We start from the raw sequence: 27,417 nt of genomic DNA on the forward strand, positions 1-27,417 counted from the left end.
TACTAGTTTGACTCTCCAACCACTAGGTCACGCTGCCGCACCGTCTTATTGAAATACGTTCAGATAACCATATGTCATCTGATTTGTGTTGAAAAAAACATGCATATCATTGTAGCATTCCATGGTCAACGTTATTCCCAATAAGCATCCATGATGTCAAAAGCATGTAGACTTCTTTATTGGCAAGGTGGACAGGCGTACAGGTACAGTAAGAGCGTTGAAACCCATAGTAAACAGTTGTGTTTAGATTGTCGAGACTGCAGACTGAATAGTTCTGGTCCGGAGAAAAACATAGGAACAATGTGCCTGAAACAAGGAGGAATCTCCTACTCTACTGATGCTATCTAGAAAACATACAGTTATGAATAGAACTACTGTTCCCTGAAGGAGGGAACAAGGTATAACATATTATAGGGGGTCAACCAATCCTATTCACCTGAAGCAAACTGAAATCAAACCCAACGGGCCAATTAATGCAGAGCCCACCCTCAGAAGCCCCACCTCCCTGGCTATAATATGAGGGCTCGCATACACTTCCTAAATTCAGTACTGCTCTTCAGCGAGCCCAAACCTCCTGATGGCGTGGGGTCAAAATAGGTTATACCTTGTTCACTCCTTCAGGGAATAGTAGTTTCATACCTTTCAGTCGGTCACTATGGGTACTTTCAATCATGCTCCAAGCTGGCTCAGAGGGTACCACACGACAGCCCAAGCACACACACAGCTTCCACCGGCTGCAAAATGGGTTTACAGAAGTCACCTTTTTCTCTGATACTTACCCAAGAATTCTGAACTGTCAGAACCCCATTTAGGGACCTAGAACCTGCTGCAACTTGGCAATGCACACTGACACGCTGCCACTGCAGCACAAGTCCATAGACCCCACAGTTCCAAGAACAATACTTAATTAACTTGCAAGCCTGACATGTCAGAACTTGTACAAGGAACCGCAAGTCCAAAACAACAGAACACCTGTCGTGACTTGGTAAAGCGCACACGCACAATGAACCAAGGCAGCCTGTGCATTGCCACGGCAGCCCAAGGCTCAAACCCCTGTGGTAACCCAGACAAAACGCTGCCTAACATTGGCCCAAGTCCATAGACACTTGCGCATAGCTGCGGGAAACATGTTTGGGGGTGCTGCTATTCTGTTACCGACGGGGGAGGGGGCTGCATAATTCTGTTACCGACGGGGGAGGGGGCTGCATAATTCTATTTTTTTGGCCGACCCTACAGATTGCTATATCAGTCAGCTAATACAGGACTAGTAAAGGCCCAGTGCACTACTTTTGTGAAGATAAACAAAATACATCTTACTATTTCGATTTTTCAGGGGTGCTGCAGCAACCTTAGCACCACTACTCCCCACAGCTATGCTATTCAAAAAAGTCTCACACAGAGACCCAAGGAGTCTGGAATGCCAGAACTCACACAAGGAACTGCAAGTCCAAAACAACAGGGCACCTGCTGTGACACTTTGGAGTCGCAGGGGTGTACTAATAGCATGTGGATATCCCCAACATGCTTGGCTGACGCCAAGGCCATTAGCAGGGCAGTCTTGTCTACAGACACCAAATGTTCCACAGGAGGCTCACTCAATGTGGAACCACACCACCAGTGCCACCAGATAGGACCCCTGGGTAGAGCCGTCAATCCCTACATGACACGCCGAGATGGCTGGCATATACACTTGAATATGGAAAAAGAAAGGCTCTGCTCAAAAAGCTCTTGCAAGAACATCAGAAACTCCTTTAACCTGACACCAAACCTCAAACGCGTGCCACTTATATACAACCTTCTCGTAGAGGGTGCACACGCCCAACTGTATAGTCATAATCACGTTTGAGGATAAACCCCTTGTCATCAAATTCAACCTTTCAGGGGCCAAATCTGCAGAGCCATATCTACGGCCTTGGGTGTCAATAGACAATAGATCCTGATGACACGGAACCCCTCCACGGGTCCCTACATAAACTTAAATATGGAAAAAGAAAGGCCCTGCTCAAAAAGCTCTTGCAAGAACATCAGAAACCCGCCAAACAGGCAGAGGATCTCCGGGAATCAGGGTTGTCTGGGCCAACGGGGAGCCACCAGAATCAACAACAGACCTTCCTGACGGACCCTCTCCACAGTGGCCTGAATCAGGTCCACTGGAGGAACGCATAGAGCAGGGTCCGAGGTCACTGATTTGCCAAGCATCCGCTCACAACAAAGTGCCCAGATCTCTCATTGAGAAGAAGTCGACAATGCACATTTTCTCGCAATGTGTAAAGCTTTACGTCGGCCCTGCCAAACCGGTCCCATATCTGGGCAACCACTGAGGGGTGCAGTCTCCACTCCTTAGAGATATGATCCTCCCTGTAAAGTAGATCTGCACCCACATGGAGAGATCCGGGAAGATACGTTGCCCTGGGCGTCAGGAAATTCGCACTGCTCCATATGAGGAGATAACGTGCCAGGTTTAGGAGAAAGAGAGACCTCGTCCCCCCTGCCTGTTGATGTATGCCACTATCGTCCTGTTGTCAGACCTTACCAACACATGCTGGCCCTAAAACATTGGAAGGAAATGCCTCATTGATAGCAACGACGGGGAAACCCTAAGCAACCAATGGCAGTGGCGAGATGCATCCAGACACTAGCAGTCACCTAGCGCTGAAATATACGCATCAACAGACGTCCCAGAGGCACCACAGCCATCATAGAGGCCATTAGACCCAATAACCACAGGCACAAGCGAAACGGCACCGAGGGCCCCAGCCGGAATGTGACCCTCCTCTGTTGGGACAAAAACGCGTGATTCAGCACCGAGTCTAGAGCAAGGTCCAGAAACTGAATGCGCTGAGCCGGAGTCAACAACTTCTCTTGAGATTCATTATGAACACCATATGGGAAACAAGTGTGGCAGTGTGGGAGTGCTATATTATCTCCTAGGATAATTTAGGTTAATTTATAAAAAAAAATTAAAAAATGTATACTTGTTTTTCATTTCCACCACTTTTGACAACCGCGTGTCTGAATGTGAGGAAGGAACTGTGTTTATTATGCCCACACCGGGTTCGGGGACTTCGGCAACCAGTAACTTGCCCCTTATTGACCCAGCCACTTGGGAGCACTGTTGCCACAGTAAATGCTTGGGAAGGAGGGCCCAGAGAGCACGCCCCCTCTCCCGGCCTCCAGCTAGGGTTGAGAGGTCTGCTTCTTCCCCAGCGTCACAGAAGAATCTGCTTGCACCCTGCGTTCCTTCAAAACAGCACGCCGTCTGTGCCAAGACGTCCGCCGCTGCCCAGAAGAACCAAGGCGGCAACCCGCCTTAGGCCTACACACTTTCCTTCACGCCTCGGAACTGCAGAAGCGCAAACTATTTTAGTTGGAAAAGGACCCATAGAGCTACGTCCTGCTTTTGTTTCTCCCGAAACTGGCCCGTAAGGACTCCATAGCCGAGCAAAACAACCTTTTTGACTTAACTGTCTCATCCAAATACATCCGCCTGTCCCTCTCAGGAATCGAGGACAACGTCAACCAGAGGTGGCACTGAGCCACCACCATCGCCCCCATACTTTCCCCCACAGCCAGGATAGTACAGTGGGACAGACATAACTTTGTCCAGCTGATCCGCTGAGGATCAGCACTGTTTATTTCGAATCACCATGCTAGGATTTTGTCACGCTCGTCGGAAGAAGTGGACCAAGGCGCAGCGTGGTGAGCGTACATCTTAGTTTATTTATAATGTCGCCAACAAAACCAGAAATAACAAACAAACGTAAAGTTACGTAGTGCTCGCAGGCCACTACACATAGACAACTACCCACAATCACAGGTGGGAAAAAGGGCTGCCTAAGTATGATCCCCAATCAGAGACAACGATAGACCGCTTCCTCTGATTGGGAACAACACTCGGCCAGAAACAAAGAAATAAAGAACAGAGTGCCCACCCAAATTACACCCTGACCAAACAAATAGAGACATAAACGGGCTCTCTAAGGTCAGGGCGTGACAGATTTGCCCCCTTGTTAGCCTCTGAAGTTAAGTAACTCGCCAGCTTTCTATCCATTGGTGGTGTGCAAACGAGCCCCGTCTCCTCCATACCCACTATTAATGAACTCATTATAACCTGGTAAGCACCAGCCTGGCTGAATGAGGGGAATCGCAGGTTGTCTTTAGCTCATCACTCATCACTGCTGCGGGGACGGGAGGTAACCTGGAGGAACTCCTCTGCAGGGCAGAAGGACAATCCAACCCTAGGTGATCTGCCGCCCTACGACACAGCTCCAACAAAGGCGCATTAACCACCAATGGTTCACTCTCCCCCGCCAAATCCAAAGCCGGGGCTTCAGGCTTCCCCGGACTGATGTCAACCCATTGACACTCTGAAAACACTCCAGAGCCAATCAGGGATAGTATATCATCCCTGGAATCCAGACTCTGAACACTGCCAGAGAAACCAGAATGAGCCTCTCTTGGCTGGGATTACACCCCTATCAACTCTACGCCGGCCTCAAACAACCCCATTCCCAAACTCTAATTTTCACTGGAAGAACCTTCGCCAGCAGCCTCAAACTTCCTCACAAAGTAAGCCCTACACCCAATAGAGGTTGAACCCCAGCCGGAGACATTGGTCACGCAAACTGGCCTGAGCCAAGTGTGTTTCCACCCCAAGCAAGCAGGATAGCACTCTTTTCTTAATATTTTATTGTGAAACCACATGCCCTAGGTCATGGTCGGAGGTTCAAATTCGGCTGGTTAGCCTTTTTGAACTTCCTCCTACCACTGGCCATCTTACTCAAGCAACAGAGCACTAGCTACACAAGCAGAGCAGAAAGTAGTGGGTGTTAAGCAAACACAAATCCTACCTAAACAAGGAAGTATTAGCTACACAAGCAGAGCAGAAAGTAGTTAACAAATGCAAAAATGTAGGAAATGTATGCGAGCCCCAGTATTATTGTCAGGAAGGCGGGGCATCCGAGGGCAGGCTCGGCATCCATTGGCCCGTTGGGAGTGATTTCAATTTGCTTCAGGTGAATAGGATTGGTCGTTGACCCTACATAGTATGTTATACCGAATGACCGACCGAAAGGAAACCGGAAAGTTGGTTTACTTTTGCTTTCTTTTATGGCAGACATAAGGAAACTAAAACATTTGGTTGAGTGCCAGAGGAGGCTGGTGGCAAGATCTATGGGAGGACGTCTCATTGTAATGGCTGGAATGGAATAAATGGAACGGTATTAAACACATCAAAACATATGGAAACCACATGTTTTACTCCGTTCCATTAATTCCATTCCAGCCATTACAATGAGTCCGTCCTTCTGTAGGTCCTCCCACCGGCCTCCATGGTTGAGCACTGTAGTTGAAATCTATCCGATTTTTTTTCTCCCAAAGCTCGGAAGGTAGCTACAAATAAATACTTAGCCTCCGACAAAGTCTATAGTTCTTCATTTTCGGACAGATATAGAAATAATAAATAAACTGTACACAAAGCATTGTGAGGAAAATATACAAAACAATCAATGGTAGACAGAGAGCATAACTGAATCCTCGTGAAAATACTGTCATAACAATGGCTGGTGAAGACATTTTTCATGACAGCTGAGAAAGACAGAAAGGCTTGCTTGAGTTCTGAACTGTTTGTGCTCTTTAACTACTGTGTGCATGGCACTGGTGTCTCCCCACCATATCGAGTATACAATCTATGAGGAAAGAAAACGTACGCAAATATAAGGCTCCAGAAAGTCACATTTCTGGATCTTTCGTAAAAACACAACAACACGCGTAGGTTCAAAAGTTTCTGTTCACAGATGAGCTTATTTTAGATACTTGACTAATTTCCTTATGAATCTTGCATCTTTCATGCATCTTTATCAAAACATATTATAGATACAAAAAAGTTATAATTCCATAGCACAAGGTCCCCCAATTTAGCTTCAGTGGTCCAGCCTGTGCTATGCATCAATAGTAATAATCAAGCCACATAATACCAGAATACGGAATACTAATGTGGATTAGTCAACAGAGTTACAATACACTCGACTGTACTTTAAGCACAGACTTGTAAAAATTACTATACAAAGTGCTTTGGTTTCTTTACAAATTCAATTCATCTAAATGTCCAACCATTCAAACATTAAGAAAGGTGCAGTTATCAGTTAATTATTGTTCTAAAACAGAAAACCTATGGGGCAGAAAGGGTACACAGGGAGGGCGACATGATCAACATTAGTCATTGATGGAAATTAGCCTGTGGCAAAATGGAAACTACAGTACGAGCTGTGTCATGCTTGCTTGGCACTTGTACTGTCATTGGTCATGTCCCTGTGAAGAGCAGAATATTGACCAATGACAAAAGGAAAAGGGTGTGAAAATTTCAGCACAGAAAACTGGCCTATGGCCAATGGTCTTTTTTTTTTTTTTTTTTACAATTGCCTTGAGCGGCACATCTTTCATACATTTCTGAAATAGTTTGGCAAATATTACACCATGTGCTTCACAAACTGTGATAACCCAATGTAAACTCTACCAATATATATATTTTTTACTAGTTCAACTGGTTGAGAGTGTGACCAGATGATGGTACCTGAAGTAAGTAGGAAACTTGAGACCTTTACTGTAACAACAATAATAGACTTGAAAGGACATTGTACAGTTTGACTCATTTGGTAGAGCATGGCACTTGCAAATTCCAGGGTTGTGGGTTCAATTCCCACGGGGACCAGTATGAAAATGTATGTGCTCAAGTCATAATTTGCTCTGGATAAGAGCATCTGTTAAATGACTAAAATGTAAATGTAAAAAATGTCCCACAGCCCTACTGTACTGTCAAACAGTTAACTCTGTTCAGGTTCCCTCAATGCAACTAGTTATCCTAATGTGCTAGGGTATGTAAGTGCTGGCTACCATGTTGCCAGTGGCAAACAAAAATTCTCAGTCACCTGCCTCCAATGTGTTTATGGATTGGCTCAAGCCCTTCCAAGCAGGATGAGGATTGGCTGTGAGTAAAATTGTAAAGTGCTAAAAGTGGAGGCAAACTGATGCCATAAAAAGGTTAAGGATACACACAATTGCAGTATAAAGCAGTATGTATACACTATGAGGGACTTCAAATAGAAAAAAACTAAATCAAATCAAATCATACAGACAAGTGGTGAATCTTAACTGAAGTGCTTGTTTTGGATACCCCTGCCTACAACAGCAACACAGCTAAAACCAATCCACTTGACATACCTATAGTCAATTTACTGTAGGTATGGGCATTTTGAATGCCTTGAATTGCAGTACACGTTCAGACTTTAATTCCGATATTCAACACTGGGAGGTGCCAAGTGCACACCGCATAGCTTTGGGTTACTTATATGTCCCTATAACGGCTGGCTCAGGGTTGGTTTTGTTGGTTTACACATAACAGGACTGTGGTTAGGACTGTGGGAGGAAGAACTGACCCTAAACCAGTTGTTAAGAGTGTGGCTGATGAGAGACCCCTAGTGATGCACCGAGTAGCTGTTACAACAAGGTACCCAAAAAGTGTTGTGCTACATTGAAACAATCTCTTCGTCAATTCTGACGTTCTGCTCTGTACTTTGTCCTTTGTAGTACATATTTGGTGAGTCTGCAGTTTACCGGTTTAAACCACTTTCTGCACTAGTTTAAAAGGACTTAAATTAAAGACAAAATGACCAACAGTTGAAAAGGCAGGCAAATGTTGCCATTGGCCAAGTCCATGTTTATTAATCTGTTTGGCATAATGTCTCAAAAGCCTTTGTGGTGTTTGTTGTTACTAAGTTTGTCGCTTCGTCAATTGTTTCAAGCGGCCATAAGTAGTCAAAAGGAAGACGTGTTCCACAAAATCCTTGCTCTTTTGTTGTAGACCTTGGCTTGACTTGCAAAACAGGAAGGTTGGTTTTCTCAGTGTCTCTGAGAAACATAAGCTGAATACGGCAACACGTCCAACTCAGAGACGTATCGGTAAAACACAAAAGACCAGCTCAAAAACACGGTTTCCTGTTCTCTGCAACCAAAGAAGGAACAGTGGGGCTCTCCTTTCTCCAGTACGAGGTGACTGCTGTGAAAGTGCAGACTTCCTGAACGCACCCCCTCTACGTTCTTTACTCCAGCTTTGTCCTGCCATTCAATCCAAGGAAGCCAGAGATGGGGGTTGAAGGGGTCAGAGGGGAGGCTCAGAAATGTTTTTTTTTTAAAGAACATTGCACTGATGTTATGTACCTAGCCTGAAGCGCCTCACACCGGCGTTACCTTCTTGGTCATGTTCTCTGTCTTCGGTGGCCTCCCTTTCTGGGTCAGAGTCTGTGGACAAAGTCCTGCCACCAAGATTGAGGACAGAGGTAGCCATTTTGGAGAGTACTTGCGTGTGTGGGTGAGAAGTGGCAGACATGGAATGGAGTCTGCTGTCCGGGTCAGTCCTAGAAGGCTCCATCCCAGTGCTACTGTACCCCTCCTCCTCTGCCGGAGGGCTCTCTGTGTCGGACTCGCACTCCTCCTCCTCTAGGGTCAGCTCAAACTGGAACTTATCTCCTGTGGACGATCCACCTCCACCCCCTCCAGCTCCCATGGCTCCCCCAGGCAGGCCCATCTTGTCCTGGGCCTCGGGTGTGGGCGAGGGGCTGTGTGGGATCATGCTCTGGTACCACTCGCGATTGTCCTCCAGCGTGTCTAGGATGTCCTGGGCATCAGGGTGGACCAGGTCTGCCCACGTCTCCCACAGAGGGTGGACGATGTAGTCTATGAAGCCCACCTGTAGAGGAAAATGATTATAGTCACTGGCATATTAGTAAAAGAGGCAGACTTTTTTAGGCCAGACTGTGTGTGTGTAGAGCAGGTGAAGAATCTGTCGGTGTGGCCTGTCTCAGGGGGAGTGGGATATGCAAAAAAAACACATTTCCAATTCACACGTGTATATTGCGCACTTGTATATGTGTGAAATAGGACAAATGTAAGAATATACCTAACTATTATAATTGTAATTGTGTGTGTGTCTCTCTTCTGCATGTGAACATAGTGTGTGCATACTGTACTGTATGTGTCTCAATGCCTGTGTGTATAATAACTGTACCTGGTTCTTCTCGATGGAGGCGTTGTGTTTGTCACACATGGGGCTGATCTCCATGCCCTTGTCCCTCTCCCTGTCCCCCTGGGTGAAGAACTCCACCATGATGCGGTCAGTCCACTGGCGGTAGACCTCCAGGGGCTTGGTGGGGTTACTGAGGTCAGCACAGTGAACCATGTTCTGGAGGACCTGGAGAAACCAAAAACACTTCTTATTGAGTATCAAGGAAAATAAATGACCATACAATCATATGACAATAACACGATCCCAATGGTTCATTTGGCTGGAGCAGGGTGCTGTCAGTCAAAACAAGTGTTTTGGGTTCAATACCTAAATATGCTACATACACTGAATTAATGTGTTAATTGTAAGAAGCTTTGGGTGACCGTGTCAGCCAAATGGCCATATCATTATCTAATTCACATTGGTTATGCTGAATATGAATCCCTTCTAAGAGAGTTAATTTTATTATTCTGTGAGTCTTACCTGGATACGATCTCCATAGTTGTCTAGTAGAAGTACTCCTAGACTGGTCACCTTCTTGGTCTCCACCATAGTCTTCAGGTCCGCCAGCAGGTTCATGTGTTTGGACATGTCTGTGGCTAACACCATGTCTATGACCATCTTGCGTAGGGACTGTCTCTGTTTCTTGCTCAGGTTCTGGAAGATGTCACAGTTGTCCTCCTGCAGCAGCTTAAAGCCCACGGCCAGGTGGTGGTTCTCCAGGACCGACACGTCGTTGTACATCAGGGCCAGCTCGGAGTCTGGACGGACACACAGGAGAGGAACAGTGCAAACACACATTCTACAGCAGGGGTCTCAAACTGGCGGCGTGTGGGACATATGTGGCCCATGAGACAATTTAATGTGGACACACAACCACAAAGGATTCCAAGATTTGAAACAACTCTTTGCCTAGTGCCCAGGGGGTTATGTGAACTCACTGGTGTTGATGAGGAACTGGTTAGACACCCCCGGGTGGTCCACATCATGTATAGCACTGGCAAACAGAGCAGCTAGGATCTCCAAGTCAGTGAACACCGCCTTTAGAGATTGGAGGAACACAGGGATGTTAATGCAGGTAAATACTGTACAGCAGGGGTCACCAACCGGTCGATCGACTGGGCATTTCTAGTCGATCATCGGAAAACATTTCTGTAAAAAAAACAACGATAAAGCCTTGCATTCCTTTATTTTGTTGGCCGTAGGTGCACGCGATTCAGCTGCCCTGCATGTCAGGTAGGGCGAAATGTTCCCATTTTTAACCATTTAATGTGTCTGAAGGTACAAACTCTGCCTTCCCGGTGGGCCTGGAGAGCAAATTAAGTGCACTATAGGCTTACCGCTGGCCAGTCGGATTGCTCAGATTCCCGGGTCTACAGTAACATAGCAGGCGGAAAAGAAAGCAGCAGCAAAGTTGATACTGTGAGATTTCAAAACATTTCAAATCATGACCAGAGAGAGAATGTCAATGAATACAGCAAAGAGATGCTGTTGTTATGAGTGAGTTCATGTTTAAGTTCTTACTCAGCACTGTCAACACTTTTTATTCAACACTTTTAGAGGCTATTAAAATGCGTATTCTTCAAACCTCCACTCACGCAACAACCAACACTGCTGCTGTAATGAATGAGTAGGAAAGTCTATTGATAGGCTTGCATTATTATTAGCAGATTGGGTCTTTTTTAATATCGAGAAATATTTCACTTTCTTTGTTCATAGGAGTAACAACATAAATTTGTGCATGAGGCAGAAATAATGCGGTGCAACTCGAGTTTGGCCATCAGGTGGAAGACGGTGTCCCTTTTTGGTCAGTGTCAACAGAGGAAAGGGAGAGCGGAGGGACGTTGAGAGGTGGACTCCTGTCTCCTCCTGCTCTCTCCCTCTGCTGACACTGACCATCAGATGCAGGCACAATCAGCCCAGTAAATTTTTAAATGTACAGTATGCTCACTCAGCCTTGCCTCACAAGTAATACAACAACATCTACTGATCAGTTATTACCGGTGTGCAACTGATCTATTACCGGTGTGATCATATAGCCTACCTCAAATGTTTATATATTTTTTTAATGTTCTGAACAACAAAGCATTGGCAGGGCAATTCAAGCAAAGACGATATGTGGTAATAATGTATTGGGCCTATCGCCTACTGCACAAACCTCATTGCTACAGTGCTGTTTTAAATAGGTTAATGTTGCATTGGCTTCCGTTTATTTAAGTCCTGTTAAAAAAAAATCTGAGTGGTAGATCTCGTCTTGCTTTTTGACTCAAAGTGATTTTCACTCAGAACGGTCACCACTGCTGTACAGTATGTGTGTGAGAATGTGTATGGGACTTGTGCATAGGCGCAACAACAATATGGGACAGGTGGGACACATGTCTGCCCCAATTTTCAAAACACCCTTTTTCTAATGTCCATAACTTTGAAGTTATACGATGTAGTGTATAGCCCTGCAGAAGGTGTACAGTTTTGAACATTATATTGCATATATCATTTAAAAAAAAATATATATATATTTATTCAGTATTTTTAGCTAAAAAGTTGTCATACCTCCAGGGCAGGGGTAGAGAGGAGGACGTGGGTGGACTGGACCACGTCTGCAGCATGGATGTTGTTGTGGTAGGCCACATCATGGTGGTAGTGGTCCTCCAGGGTCATCATGAAGGTGATGAAGGTGTCTGCAGGGATCTTGAATGACTTCAGCAGCTCTCGCTCCTATATGGAATACATATATGATTTTCAGCATTTTTTATCAGTGACTTTGTCAATTGTTTAGCCATGTAAGAGGGCCCTTTTTAGAAGAGGACTCATTTGGAAACATGAGGACATACCTGGAAAATTGAATAAATTGCCACCGTCAGCGGACGATTCCCAGAATATTCAGATATTTTGAAAATATCCACACCCCATCGGTTTATATCTTCCAACTGCTGCCAGATGGAAAAACATGCAGATCATTTAACTCCAAAACGTGCTGGGGACTATTAAATCCTAAGAGTGGCAGAACAGAACCCTAAAAGTGAGGTACTTTCTAATTGTCAGAAAAGAAGGGTTGCGTAAACTACCTTGGCGAGAAAGCCCTCCTGAGTGGCTGCAACCCCGAAGCGGGGGATGTTGGAGGGGGCCACACTGGGGATGATTCTGGGCTTCTTCACCCCCACGATCTGGGACATGGGACGCTTCTTCTTGTCCGTTTTCTCCTTCTTCTCCTTGATGTGTGGAGACATGATCTCCATGTCATGTTGCTTTTCTGTGGTGCACAGTTATTCCACAGTTATTCCACAGTTATTCCACAGTAATAACAATAGAGTTCAGAAGGGTTGTCTATTGAAACCAGGGCTGGTTACACTTTACACTGAGTTGAAGTTGCACAGATATCATGTAGTTGCCTGGATTCGTATTGTCTTGGCGTAATCACATGTAATGTTACAGGCTTTGGCTTTTCCATTTATATTTCTAGGTTGGACCTTCGCACGTGGGGCGCACCGATTGGTGTCACCTCATTAGTCAGTATGTACTACACCTGTGCTGGTTGGTCATCTCGTTAGGGGGAAGGTGTTTCACCTGTGCTGGCCCAGGTGCTATTTAAGAGTGGCTGGCCCAGTGCTCCGATGGTCTTGAGAGATGTGAAGAGTTAACACCTTTAGTTGGCTCGCCTTATTTGATTTCCAGACAAACAATCCTTTATCTCATCTGCCCTGTTTTCATTTTGCTCCACTTTTTGGTTTGCTTCCTGTCTTTAAGTTTGGTTTGTTTTAAAAAATGTAGTTTGCCTCTTCTTGGGTAAATTTAGTGGGTGTCTTGTAGGTCCTTGTTTTTGTTGCTAGTCAACTTTCAGTGGACTCCCCCATGAGTGTCTTTCAGAACCCCTCCTAAAACCCTGCCTGTTTCGTTTTGGTTGTTGTTTTGGTTGTTGTCAGTGACTCTTTGTGAGTTCCCCTTTCTGTTTGAGTGACAATTTTTGGTTTTCGTGCTGGGGAACGTAACAGTAACTATACAATAAGTATACATTAGTAACTATTGATTCACATTACAGTACATACGGTAGATGTCTCTACTAAGGCAGTCAGACAGTGAAAGGTGGTGGAGAGAAAGACATACCTAGGAACGTGCTGGAGATGAACTCTGACACCTGGTTCCCTGATCTGCTGGCCTCTGATAGCTGAGTGAGCTCTCTGTTCAGCATCCTCTTGAACTGGGGAGACAAACAACAACACACTGCATCACTCAGACTGTCACAATATAGTCTCTACTGTAGACTGTGGATATACACATGACAGGCACATCTACACTGAGATATTTGGTAGTTTGCATGTGTGTGTCTGGTAACTTCTTCATTGAAGAAAAATGTACTTACTATGACTGTGATGCATATGGGGTTGTCCCACCTAGCTTTCTTAAGATGAATGCAACTAAGTATAATTCGCTCTGGATAAGAGCGTCCACTAAATGACTAAAATGTCAAACGTTTTAGAGCTCAGGAATTATTTAAAGACTGGACAAATATTTTTCTTAATTTTAACAAAAGTTTTGTTTTAATGCACTATTAAAAGCTCCTGTGCTAATTTCATTAACATTTTGGCATGTCTTTCTAGATTTAGAACATAAAACATTTATATCTCGAACATTATCCCTTAAGTCTAACACAGCAAATACTTTAATTGTTTAAGCATGTGCTACAGAACACTGATTCAAATACTTTAATTGTTTAAGCATGTGCTACAGAACACTGATTCAAATACTTTAATTGTTTAAGCATGTGCTACAGAACACTGATTCAAATACTTTAATTGTTTAAGCATGTGCTACAGAACACTGATTCAAATACTTTAATTGTTTAAGCATGTGCTACAGAACACTGATTCAAATACTTTAATTGTTTAAGCATGTGCTACAGAACACTGATTCAAATACTTTAATTGTTTAAGCATGTGCTACAGAACACTGATTCAAATACTTTAATTGTTTAAGCATGTGCTACAGAACACTGATTCAAATACTTTTTCAGATATTGACAAAATAATATAGACTACATCAGTGACGGTGTTGACAAGCCACTGACGGAGTTGACAAGCCACTAACGGAGTTGACAAGCCACTAACGGAGTTGACAAGCCACTGACGGTGTTGACAAGCCACTGACGGAGTTGACAAGCCACTGACGAAGTTGACAAGCCACTGACGGAGTTGACAAGCCACTGACGGTGTTGACAAGCCACTGACGGAGTTGACAAGCCACTGACGGTGTTGACAAGCCACTGACGGTGTTGACAAGCCACTGACGGAGTTGACAAGCCACTGACGGAGTTGACAAGCCACTGACGGTGTTGACAAGCCACTGACGGTGTTGACAAGCCACTGACGGAGTTGACAAGCCACTGACGGTGTTGACAAGCCACTGACGGAGTTGACAAGCCACTGACGGAGATACTCAAAACAGACATATTTTGGCCTCTAAAAATAAAAGTTCAATACAAACATTTGCAAAATATGGAAATGTATTAATTGGAAAATTCCCAATAAAAACAACCATTTTATCAAATCTGATGGAGTTGATGTCAGACAATAATCTGCGAGTTGATGTCTTATTGAGTTTACAAAAATATAATTTTTCTTCTTTATTCAAGTGGTAAATATAGTAGCATTTTAGTTTTTCCTCAGTTGCTTTATGACTGCAAAACCTAGTTAAATGTAACATATTTTAACCAAAATTCTGAGCTAATTTAATGTAATGCTAAACATTTCTTTCATGACTTATGACGTGATCATATGCTATCTGGGGGGCCCAACCTCCAGAAGGACTCCAGCACAGTAAAGTATTATAATAGTAAATATACTGAAGAACAATATAAACACAACATGTAAAGTGTTGGCCCCATGTTTCATGAGCTCAAATAAAAGATCCCAGAACTGTTCCATACGCACAAAAAGCATATTTCTCTAATATTTTGTGCACAAATGTGTTTACATCCCTGTTAGTGAGCATTTCTCCTTTGCCAAGATAATCCATCCAACTGACAGATGTGGCATGTCAAGAAGCTGATTAAACAGCATGATCATTACTCAGGTGCACCTTGTGTTGGGGGCATTAAAAGGCCACTTTAAAATGTGTAGTTTTATCACACAACACAATGCCACATTTTGAGGGCTGCTGACTGCATGAATGACCACCAGAGCTGTTGCCAGAAAATTGAATGTTCATTTCTCTACCATAAGCCGCCTCCAATGTTGTTTTAGAGAATTTGGCAGTACGCCCAACTGGCCTCACTACCACATGTAACCACGCCATCCTAGGACCTCCACATCTGGCTTCTTCACCTGCGGGATCATTTGAGACCAGACAGCTGATGAAACCGAGGAGTATTTCTGTCTGTAATAAAGCCCTTTTGTGGGGAAAAAGTCATTCTGATTGGTTGAGCCTGGCTCCCCAAAGCTGCAGGAGGGTGTGCTACACCAGTGATTATACTGTATAATCATCATACACAAAGATAAAACATTTCCCCCCCCTCTGAAACACCAAAAGTCTGCTCTGAAGATGCCAACCGAGCATGTGCACACAGAAAAAGACAGTACATACACACACACTGTGCACGCTGCATGTACTGTACATATGTTCACACATACTTCTTGCACACACATATCTGCACATACACTTTATGGACTCACTCATACACACATGCACAAGCACTCCTGACACACACACAAAAACAGCATCACTTCCCAACTAATTGCAAAGAACTCTGCAAAGAAGGATGGACACCTGTACTACACATTAATTCACCAAGCAACACGTGTATCCCATCCCATCCCAGCCCGTCTTACCTGAAGGTACATCCTCGACAGAGAACAAGTCATTGACTTCGGGCATTTCAGCACTAAATAACGCATGGGGCGGGAAAAAAAGCAGGGTCCTCCCTGTAGCTGCTGTACTGTACTGGTCCGTACTGTGCTCCTGTCCTGTCCTGCTTGTCTGAGCTCCTTAATTCCACTGCAAGCAGATAGTCTACACACACAGTGCACTGGGAAGGTTTTATCCACACACTCTAGCGGGAATGGACAAGTAAGAGGATTGCCTTGGTGGAAGAAGTGTGGAAGCCAGGCTGAGGATGCAGGGTGTGGGTTCATGGCAGAGAAGCGACTCCTGCCGCTTACTCTCCTCTCCCCTCAGCAGCACTATTCTGCCTGCTGCTCCGCGTGTAAACAGAGGAGAGCAGCACACGTTACTCCCACCTCCCCATACTGTATGCCTAAAGGAAGGAACAAATCAGCAGCCTGCTGCATCAGAGGCTGGGACAGGGAAATGGAGCTGATTGGCCCACGGTGGGGGGAGAGTAGGCAGGGGCTGGTTGTGTTCGAGGCTTCACCATGTGCACCAAGTTAAAGATGATGAGGAAATCTGATGCCTTGAATGGCTGAGGTATTTCATCCATATACTGTATGTGACCCGATTCAGGATACTAGGTGTATATCATAAGTCACGACTTCACAGGAGAGCCAATTGAACGTAAAAAATATTTTTTCATCAAAATGCGTTTTTTGGCAGAAATGCCTTCTCGAACATGTGAACTTGTGCCTCAATATCAAACTTGTATGTCATCTGTAAATACGAATAGAATTGTTAAATTACAAGCTTAGTTGGTTTAGCCACGTAAAAATACAATTTATGTGAACACATGAATGTGTTGCTTTAAATGACATGAATGACAATGAAACAAGTATCTGTACATCTAAGCTATGAGGAAAGAGAAAAAAGGGGACGATAGGATGATTCGGCATGATAGGCAACATCATTATCGTATTATGAATGTAAATTACACAAACGTTTGCAGAAAGCTGAATAGAAAATACATTATAGCAGGAGAGAGTTTCAGAAAAATCCATTGCACATTATATTTTCCCATACGATACAATGTAGTGAAGATGGTAAATATGCAAAGTTGGTCAAGTAAACCAGACAAAGAGCAACGACAAAGGGTGAAATGTTTAGAAAGCCAAACATAAAAGTTTGATGGGAAAAAACAAGTGCCAGCATGGATGATTCCTCCTTACTGATTCCCTTTTCATTGACTATTGGCAGCAATGTGGGGGTGCAGCACATAAAACGCACCACCACATGTGTGCCTTGCATGTATGTATATGGTGTATGTATACATGGAGAGCCTGTGTGTGGTGTATGTATACATGGAGAGCCTGTGTGTGGTGTATGTATACAGGGAGAGCCTGTGTGTGGTGTATGTATACATGGAGAGCCTGTGTGTGGTGTATGTATCCAGGGAGAGCCTGTGTGTGGTGTATGTATACATGAAGAGCCTGTGTGTGGTGGGTATGTGTGTGTGTTTACCCAGCGCACATAGCTTTTGCGTGGGGAGGCTAATCATGGAATCACACAAGCTATTAACTCCAGTCTGGAGAAAGAAGGAGAGGGATGAGGATGGATGGAGGGGGGATGGTGTTTTATCCACAGCTCCAACTCTGTTCTTCACATTTTTTCTGCACATTATTTTATATTTATTTAACTAGGCAAGTCAGTTAAGAACAAATTCTTATTTTCAATGACAGCCTAGGAACAGTGTGTTAATTGCCTGTTCAGGGGCAGAATGACAGATTTGTACCTTGTCAGCTCGGGGATTTGAACTTACAACCTTTTGGTTACTAGTCCAATGCTCTAACCACTAGGATACCCTGCCGCCCCAATACTGGGAGTTGGGGGTGTGTGTCTACCGATGCATACCCACTATCCCATTCATTCAGGTAGGCCTGATCACAGACAATGATGAGACAACCTATAGGGAGGAGGTCCTATACCTGGCCGTGTGGTGCCAAGATAACAACATCTCCCTCAACGTGATCAAGACAAAGGAGATGATTCTACAGGAAAAGGAAGACCGAGCACGCACCCATTCTCATCGACGGGGCTGTAGTGGAGCAGGTTGAGTTCCAAACACACCAAGACAGTCGTGAAAAGCGCACAAAAAGCCTATAGATTTGGCATGGGTCCTCAGATCCTCAAAAAGTTCTACAGCTGCACCATCGAGAGCATCCTGATTGGTTGCGTCACTCCCTGGTATGGCAACTGCTCGGCCTCCGACTGCAAGGCACTACAGAGGGTAGTGCGTAAGGGCCAGCACATCCCTGGGACCAAGCTTCCTGCCATCCAGGACCTCTATACCAGGCGGTGTCAGAGGAAGGCCCTAAAAACTCTCAGTCTCCAGCCACCCTAGTCATAGACTGTTCTCTCTGCTACCGCATGGCAAGTGGTACTTGAGCACCAAGTCTAGGTCCAAAAGGCTTCTTAACAGCTTCTACCCCCAAGCCATATGACTCCTGAACAGCTAAGCAAATGGCTACCCAGACTATTTGCATTGTCCCCTCCCCTTTTACACTGCTGCTACTCTCTGTTTATTATCTATGCATAGTCACTTCAACTCTACCTACTTGTACATATTACCTCAATTACTTTGACTAACCTGTGCCCCCTCACGTTAACTCTGTACCTGTACTCCCTGTACATAGACTCACTACTGTTATTTTACTGCTGCTCTTAAATTATTAGTTATTTAAATTTTTTACTTATACATTTTTTACATAACACTTTTTTTCTTAAAACTGCATTGTTCGTTAAGGGCTTGTAAGTAAGAATTTCACTGTAAGGTCTACACCTGTATTCGGCGCATGTGACAAATAACATTTGGTTTGATTTGATTTGATTCATGGAACAAACTCCAAATGTCAGAAGGCATTGGCGATTTCATTCACATTTCCTAATCTCTGATGGAATTCATTGTATTAGTGGCCTTTCACATTTGTCCAATCAGGATCAGCACAAAATGCATTTGCAGAGTGACACAGTCGCTGGCTTAGTGGGCTCTTTTTAATTTGGCAGGCCACCAAAAGTGCATTGGCCAAAATGTACACACATTTTTTAAAATGTATTGCTTACTTTGACGTAAGAGTGAAATAATAATATCCCTTTTGTTTTAATGGAGAGGGGAAAGGTCAATTGTTTTGGCTAAACAATAAGGAAATTAGATTCAATCAAAGTCTGAAAGAGAGTCTTAATAGATATTGTGCAGCTACAGAAAATTTGATAAAAATTCCCTGTAGATTAATTTGGCCAATTCATGATCCATACAGGGTTCTAGATCACAGTCATTCATGATCCATACAGGGTTCTAGATCACAGTCATTCATGATCCATACAGGGTTCTAGATCACAGTCATTCATGATCCATACAGGGTTCTAGATCACAGTCATTCATGATCCATACAGGTTCTAGATCACAGTCATTCATGATCCATACAGGGTTCTAGATCACAGTCATTCATGATCCATACAGGGTTCTAGATCACAGTCATTCATGATCCATACAGGGTTCTAGATCACAGTCATTCATGATCCATACAGGGTTCTAGATCACAGTCATTCATGATCCATACAGGGTTCTAGATCACAGTCATTCATGACAACTCTTCATAAAGCCACGATGGCGCTGACTCAATGGTGAGCTTTGTGCTTTTGTATTGTACCTTGTTTAAGTCCATCATAGTGAATTAACTCAAACCTGAACCAGATACTGATGTAAGACATTAGTAGCTTCAGCCTTACCATTAAAGTCGAGGGTACAAGTGAGTAAGCTCCCTGGGTTATGAGTGTGTGTATGTGTGTACCTTATTGGAGGCCATCTCGCTGACAGAGTGGCGTGTCTTCAGAGTATCCAGCTGCTCCAGACACCAGTCCAGCTCGTCCAGAGTCTCCACTGCCAGCTGCTGAAATGGCTCCTCTGTCACACCCACACAAGGACAACACACAACGAGACGAGCACGTGATTTAACGTTCTTTTAACGTTCAACCTTCATTCAAGAATCAATGATTCAATCTCGAAGTCCCCTTTGCTGTTTATATCAATGGTTAAATCATCAGTTTGGTTTAATATCAGATTAAATCTAATACTAATCTTACCCTAATTGCTAAATGGTTGAATGAAATTTCTGTATTTTTTGTGGAGTGTAGAACTCAACCAAGCAAAACCTTTTCAAAGACTCACCTGCTAAGCTTGTATTTAACATGGACGGTGGATTACTTCCAATTCTCCTGTGGACACACAGACATCCCAGTTTTGAGTAAAGTTGATATCTATGTACTGTGTCTATGTATTGTTCACTTCATCATTATAATCAACAGGGGGCACGTGGGTTTGGGTTTGAGGCGCCAAAGAGGATGGATGACGTTTTACATGTTCCTGACCAACTGTTAGTTTTTTGCGATGTTTGTAACTTATTTTTTTACTTATTTTGTACATACTGTTGCTGCTATTGTCTCTTATGACCGAAAAATAACTTCTGGACATCAGAACAGCAATTACTTACCACAAACTGGAAGAAGCTTTTTCCTTTAACGAGTCCGACGAGAAGGATATACTGCTCTTCTGGGAACAGGCTCAAATCCCCATCATTTCCATGAAGAAAAGACGGAGGAAAAGAGGACGCAGATCGGGTTGCCTTAGGAGAATCCGTAGGCCAGCGAGTAAACTCCGACTGCCTTCCGTTCTACTTGCTAACATGCAATCTTTGGAAAATAAAATGAATGACCTACGATTACGATTATCCTACCAACGGAACATTAAGAACTGTAATATCTTATGTTTCACAGAGTCGTGGCGGAATGACGACATGGATAATATAGAGCTGGGGGAATTTTCCATGCACCGGTAGAACAGAGATGCTACGTCTGGTAAGACAAGGGGTGGGGGTGTGTGTCTTTTTGTCAATAACAGCTGGTGCGCAATGTTTATTGTTGAAGCAGTTTCGAGGTATCGCTCGCCTGAGGTAGAGAACCTTATGGTAAGCTGTAGACCACACTATCTACCAAGAGAGTTCTCATCTATATTATTTGTAGCCGTCTATTTAGCACCACAGACCGATGCTGGTACTAAGACCGCACTCAACCAACTCTATAAGGCCTGATCAAAGAAGAAAATGCTCACCCAGAAGCGCCGTTCCTAGTGGCCGGAGACTTTGATGCAGGCAAACTTAAATCAGTTTTACCAAATTTTTACCAGCATGTCACGTGCAACCAGAGGGAAAAAACTCTAGATCGCCATTACTCCACACACAGAGATGCATACAAAGCTCTCCCCTGCCATCCATTTGGAAAATCTGACCATAATTCTATCATCCTGATTCCTTCTTACAAGCAAAAACTAAAGCAGGAAGTACCAGTGACTCGCTTAATACAGTGGTCAGATGACGCGGATGCTAAGCTACAGGACTGTTTTGCTAGCACAGACTGGAATATGTTCCGGGATTCATCCAATGGCAATGAGGAGTATACAACCTCAGTCATCGGTTTCATCAATAAGTGCATCGACGACTTCGTCCCCACAGTGACGCTCGTCGGATGTGGCAGAGCTTGAAAACTATTATGGACTACAAAGAGCTGCCCAGTGACGTGAACCTACCAGATGAGCTAAATGCATTTTATGCTCGCTTCGAGGCAAGCATCACTGAAGCATGCATGAGAGCACCAGCTGTTCTGGATGACTGTATGATAACGTTCTCGGTAGCCGATGTGAGCAAGACCTTTTAAACAGGTCAACATTCAGAAAGCCGCGGGGCAAGATGGATTACCAGGACGTGTACTCAAAGCATGCGCGGAGCTACTTGCAAGTGTCTTCACTGACATTTTCAACCTCTCCCTGACTGTAATACCTACATGTTTCAAGCAGACCACCATAGTCCCTGTGCCCAAGGAAGCGAAGGTAACTAGCCTAAATTATTACCGCCCCGTAGCACTCACATCAGTAGCCATGAAGTTCTTTGAAAGGCTGGTCATGGCTCACATCAACAGCATCCTCCCCGATACCCTAGACCCACTCCAACCGCCCCAAAAAATCCACAGATGATGCAATCTCAATCGCACTCAACACTGCCCTTTACCACTTGGACAAAAGGAAAACCTGTGAGAATGCTGTTCATTGACTACAGCTCAGCGTTCAACACCATAGTGCCCACGAAGCTCATCACTAAGCTAAGGACCCTGGGACTAAACACCTCCCACTGCAACTGGATCCTGGACTTCCTGACGGGCCGCCCCCCAGGTGGTAAGGGTAGGGAACAATACATCTGCCACGCTGATCCTCAACACTGGGGCCCCTCAGGGGTGTGTACTTAGTCCCCTCCTGTAGTCCCTGTTCACCCACGAATGCGTGGCCAAACACGACTGATCACCGACAACGATGAGACAGCCTATAGGGAGGAGGTCAGAGAACTGGCAGTGTGGTGTCAGGACAACAACCTCTCACTCAATGTGAGCAAGACAAAGGAGCTGATCGTGGACTACAGGAATAGGAGGACCGAGCATGCCCCCATTAACATCAACGGGGCTGTAGTGGAGTGTGTCGAGAGTTTTAAGTTCCTTGGTGTCCACATCACCAACGAACTATCATGGTCCAAACACACCAAGACAGTCGTGAAGAGTGCAAGACAAAACATTTCCCCCTCAGGAGACTGAAAAGATTTGGCATGGGCCCCCAGATCCTCAAAGTTCTACAGCTGCACAATTGAGAGTATCCTGACCGGTTGCATCACCGCCTGGTATGGCAACTGCTCGGCATCTGACCGTAAGGCGCTACAGAGGGTAGTGCGTACGGTCCAGTACATCACTGGGGCCAAGTTTCCTGCCATCCAGGACCTATATAATAGGCAGTGTCAGAGGAAAGCCCATCACATTGTCAGAGTCTCCAGTCACCCAAGTCACAAACTGTTTTCTCTGCTACCGCATGGCAAGCGGTAACGAGGCGCCAAGTCTAGGACCAAGAGGCTCCTTAACAGCTTCTACCCCCAAGCCAGCAATTCATCAAATGGCCACTTGACTGTTACATTGACCCCCACCCATTTGTTTTGTACACTACTGCTACTCGCTATTTATTATCTATGTGTAGTCACTTCATCCTTACCTACATGCACAAATGACCTCAACCAACCTGTACCCCTGGACACTGACTCGGAACCGGCACCCCCTGTGTATAGCCTCGTTATTGTTATGTTATTCTGTTACTTTTTATCATTTTTTACATTTTTTAAAACTTTAGTTTATTTGGTAAATATTTTCTTAACTCTTCTTGAACTGTACTGTTGGATAAGGGCTTGTAAGTAAGCATTTCACCATAAGGTCTACACTAGGTCTATGTTGTATTCGGCATCTGTGACAAATAAAGTTTGATTTGATTTGTAGACTGAACTTACTTGCTGGGTTGACGATCTTGCTGATGGGTCAAAACGGCGAAGTTGCTTCTTACCGTCCTCAAACTGGCAAGTACCTACAAGAACGGACAAGATTAATATACAGTACCAGGCAAAAGTTTGAACACCCCTACTCAATCAAGGGTTTTCTTTATTTTTACTGTTTTCCACATTGTAGAATAATAGTGAAGACATCAAAACTATGAAATAACACATATGGAATCATGTAGTATCCAAAAATTGTTAAACAAATCAAAATATATTTTGTATTTGAGATTCCTCAAAGTAGCCACCCTTTGCCTTAATGATAGTGTTGCACACACTTGGCATTCTCTCAACCAGCTTCATGAGGTAGTCACCTGGAATGCATTTCAATTAACAGGTGTGCCTTGTTAAAAGTTAATTTGTGGAATTTCTTTCCTTCTTAATGCGTTTGAGCCAATCAGTTGTGTTGTGACAAGATATGGGTGGTATACAGAAGATAGCCCTATTTGATAAAAGACCATGTCCATATTATGGCAAGAATAGCTCAAATAAGCAAAGAGAAACGACAGTCCATCATTACGACATGAATGTCAGTCAATCCGGAAAATTTCAATAACTTAGAAAGTTTCTTCAAGTGCAGTCGCAAAAATCATCAAGCGCTATGAAACTGCTCTCATGAGGAACGCCACAGGAAAGGAAGACCCAGAGTTACCTCTGCTGCAGAGGATAAGTTCATTAGAGTTACCAGCCTCAGAAATTGCCGCCCAAATAAATGCTTCACAGAGTTCAAGTAACAGACACATCTCAACATCAACTGTATCAGAGGAGACTGCTTGAATCAGGCCTTCATGGTCAAATTGCTGCAAAGAAATCACTACTAAAGGACACCAATAATAATAAGAGACTTGCTTGGGCCAAGAAACATGAGCAATGGAAATTAGACCGGTGTAAATCTGTCCTTTGGTCTGATGAGTCCAAATTTGAGATTTTTGGTTCCCAACTGCCGTGTCTTTTCGGTGAATGAATGTTCGCCGCATGTTCCCGCATGTTCCCACCGTGAAGCATGGAAGAGGAGGTGGGATGGTGTGGGGGTGTTTTGCTGGTGACACTGTCTGATCTATTTAGTATTCTAGGCACAATTAACCAGCACGGCTACCACAGCATTCTGCAGTGATACGTCATCCCATCTGGTTTGTGCATAGTGGGACTGTCATTTGTTTTTCAACAAAACAATGACCCAACACACCTCCAAGCTGTGTAAGGGCTATTTGACCAAGTAGGAGAGTGATGGAGTGCTGCATCAGATGACCTGGCCTCCACAATCACCCGACCTCAACCCAACTGAGATGGTTTGGGAAGAGTTGGACCGCAGAGTGAAGGAAAAACAGCCAACAAGTGCTCAGCATATGTGAGAACTCCTTCAAGACTGTTGGAAAAGCATTCCAGGTGAAGCTGGTTGAGAGAATTTAATTTTTAATTTTACCTTTATTTAACCAGGCAAGTCAGTTAAGAACACATTCTTATTTTCAATGACGGCCTGGGAACAGTGGGTTAACTGCCTGTTCAGGAGTAGAACGACAGATTTGTACCTTGTCAGCTCAGGGGTTTGAACTCGCAACCTTCCGGTTACTAGTCCAACGCTCTAACCACTAGGCTACGCTGCCACCCCAGAATGCCAAGAGTGTGCAAAGCTGTCATCAAGGCAAAGAAAGGGTGGCTACTTTGAAGAATCTAAAATCTAAAATATATTTTGATTTGTTTAACAATTTTTTGGTTACTACATGATATGTGTTATTTCATAGTTTTGATGTCTTCACTATTATTCTACAATGTAGAAAATAGTCAAAATAAAGAAAACCCCTTGAGTGAGTAGGTGTGTCCAAACTTTTGCCTGGTACTGTACATCCTCTCTACTACCTAATTGTGATAGTCGAGGTACTTCATATATGAATAAAAACATTTAGAATATATTATATGCATACTCCGTGAAGTGTTACAATTGAACATTTAACCCCACAAAAGGGCTAAGCATACACTGCAATGGAGTACATTTAAACTCTCTTACGCCTTGATCAAACCGACAGTGTTATTGCGCAAATGGTACGCTGCATCATCTGGATATGTGTGCAACAAAAGTTCAACATTCACCTTCTGTTATCATTTCTGGCAAGCTGTTTACACATACAGTTTGAGGCATATGTTCGATAAATCCAACTGATGCACCACACAAAACGCACTGCAACTGCCTTTGCAACTTAATACTGCAAGTCAAACACAGCTTTCTATTGGAAATGTATGTACTTCTGGTGTACCAAAATGCATTACGCTGTTGGTGTGATCAAGGCGTTAGTGTTAAATAGTGGCTTGCAATAGTTCATTTTCAACACTTTTCAAAACAAGCAAGCACTAGCGGTGCCCCTGAGCCATCATAATTACAGGCTGATGAAGAGTGAACCCCCTCGCTAGCCCCCACCCTCCCATACGTCACACATGTCAGAGTCTGGGCACCATCTAAATCATGAGTCAGCACGTTAAACAGGACGGTATCTGGTTTCCCGGCTGTGGTGGGTTTCTGATCAGTCATCAGCCGTATCGAGGAACGCCATGTTGGATTCCTCGCTTGTTTAGTAAAGTGAGTGCGGTTATGACGCACGTCCTCTGTCACGGGCCTGGCTGCTGCAATGTGCCAGCCACATGCCAAAGGCTGTTCCGATGGCCGTCTACTAGTGTCACTGGCACCTATAGTGACAGCTGTGACTTCACTGACAACAACCTTTTGTAGTTCTCTTTTTTTTTAAGCTTAGTCAGTGTTCAGTTACGTTATTTATTTCCTTGTTGTGTTGGTGTGCATAATGACGGTGAAGTTACATAACCAGTAGGCAGATTAGAGGTCACATTCCAAATTACAGGGAGAATTTTGCTTGGCAAACCAGAGCGTGCTTAAAACCAGTGGGATAGATTCTAACCCATGCTGGCAGCATACATTGTACATGTGCTCCAGAGGCAGTAGCCTAGACCGCTTGTCCATACCAGGCCAATTCGTTAACCATTTATTCAGCTGAAAAACACAGGACAGAATATTTCCAAAACTAACCTGTGCAAATGGTGTCACAATCATGTCTTCTCCATGTCTATAATGGGGAAAAAATGATGAAATTTAGATTAAATCCAGACATTGGTTTAGGCTCTGGTCTTACATTTTTAAAAGTACATTAACAGAATCAGTGAAAAGGTTAAACAAATGTGCAACCATTTAGTGTGCATACAATATTTAGGTTAAATCCAACATGACTACTATGGTACTAATGTCTACTGTGCACTTTACACATTTGCATTTAATCCTAAATCAAGACAGTTGATTAGTGTCTGTGAAAAAACACTTCAACAACCTGCAGACCGACATCAAAGCAAAGAACTCAACGAATAAAGGTAGACCAGACCGGGTGAAATTAAGGTCAAACAAAGGATGCCATGCACTGTACATTATAGGATCCGTGAGGTAGGGAGAAATGAGTCCAACTGGTAAAGTTACAGGGTTGAGGTTATGCTAGGGTCTTTTTCTTGAAGCTTCACATGCAAAAGAAAAAAGGCTTTTCTTGGGGTCACAGGAAAAACATGGGGAGGGGTATTTTTTTGTTGTCACTGGTGCCATGGGGAGGATGATGGCTCTGAAACCTGTAATGGAGAATGCAGAACAGGCCTTTGAGGGGACAAATCAGCGTTTTGTCAAGTTCTTCTCACCGAGACAACCAGTTGACTTCCCAGTGCTTCAAGCTTTCTTCCCTTTAAAAACAGAGGCAAGAGTTGGTGACCTGCAACCGATTAATCACAAACTAAGGTGTTTAGACACAGGGAAACTGTCTTAGGCTGATGTAGGCTGGGAAAATAAACAGAAGAAGTTAAAAAAACAAGAAAGTCGCTAATTTTTCCAACTTTGGCTGCAGTCCAAACATCTTACTTTTACCCCCTCAGCCCTCGTGCTAGCAACTCTCCCTCGGGTGCGAGTGAAGACCTTTGATCACTTGTGGGGTTGATATGACCCACAAATCAATGCAAACTGTAGTCATTTGTCAAACTCCGGTGGGTGCGAAGTTTCAAATAAAGTCAATAGGGCTGCATTTCTGGCATGTCAGA

The 27,417-nt window shown here is 44.0% G+C and overlaps 1 protein-coding gene across 1 annotated transcript; it reads right to left on the reverse strand.

Annotated features, from left to right (window-relative positions):
• Positions 1-156: 156 nt before the first annotated feature.
• On the reverse strand, positions 157-27,417 carry LOC115103243 (3',5'-cyclic-AMP phosphodiesterase 4D-like). The gene is made up of 12 exons (XM_065005866.1): positions 26,378-27,417; positions 23,302-23,375; positions 20,103-20,149; positions 19,726-19,838; positions 13,160-13,253; positions 12,124-12,308; positions 11,890-11,988; positions 11,609-11,773; positions 10,000-10,099; positions 9,542-9,819; positions 9,062-9,244; positions 157-8,743 (listed from the first exon to the last, which is right to left on the reverse strand). Exons 1-12 carry the CDS (start codon positions 26,399-26,401, stop codon positions 8,207-8,209), a joined length of 1,899 nt encoding a protein of 632 aa, XP_064861938.1. The 5' UTR covers positions 26,402-27,417; the 3' UTR covers positions 157-8,206.

Source organism: Oncorhynchus nerka, linkage group LG20 (assembly GCF_034236695.1).
Source record: "Oncorhynchus nerka isolate Pitt River linkage group LG20, Oner_Uvic_2.0, whole genome shotgun sequence".
In the NCBI taxonomy this organism is placed as follows: domain Eukaryota; kingdom Metazoa; phylum Chordata; class Actinopteri; order Salmoniformes; family Salmonidae; genus Oncorhynchus; species Oncorhynchus nerka.

Coding starts and splice junctions, on each gene's coding strand:
- LOC115103243 (XM_065005866.1), bottom strand. CDS start 26,401: ATGATTGTGACACCATTTGCACAG. Junction 20,150..23,301: donor CAAGATCGTCAACCCAGCAA/GTAAGTTCAGTC, acceptor GTGTGTCCACAG/GAGAATTGGAAGTAATCCAC. Junction 11,989..12,123: donor AGGAGGGCTTTCTCGCCAAG/GTAGTTTACGCA, acceptor TCCATCTGGCAG/CAGTTGGAAGATATAAACCG.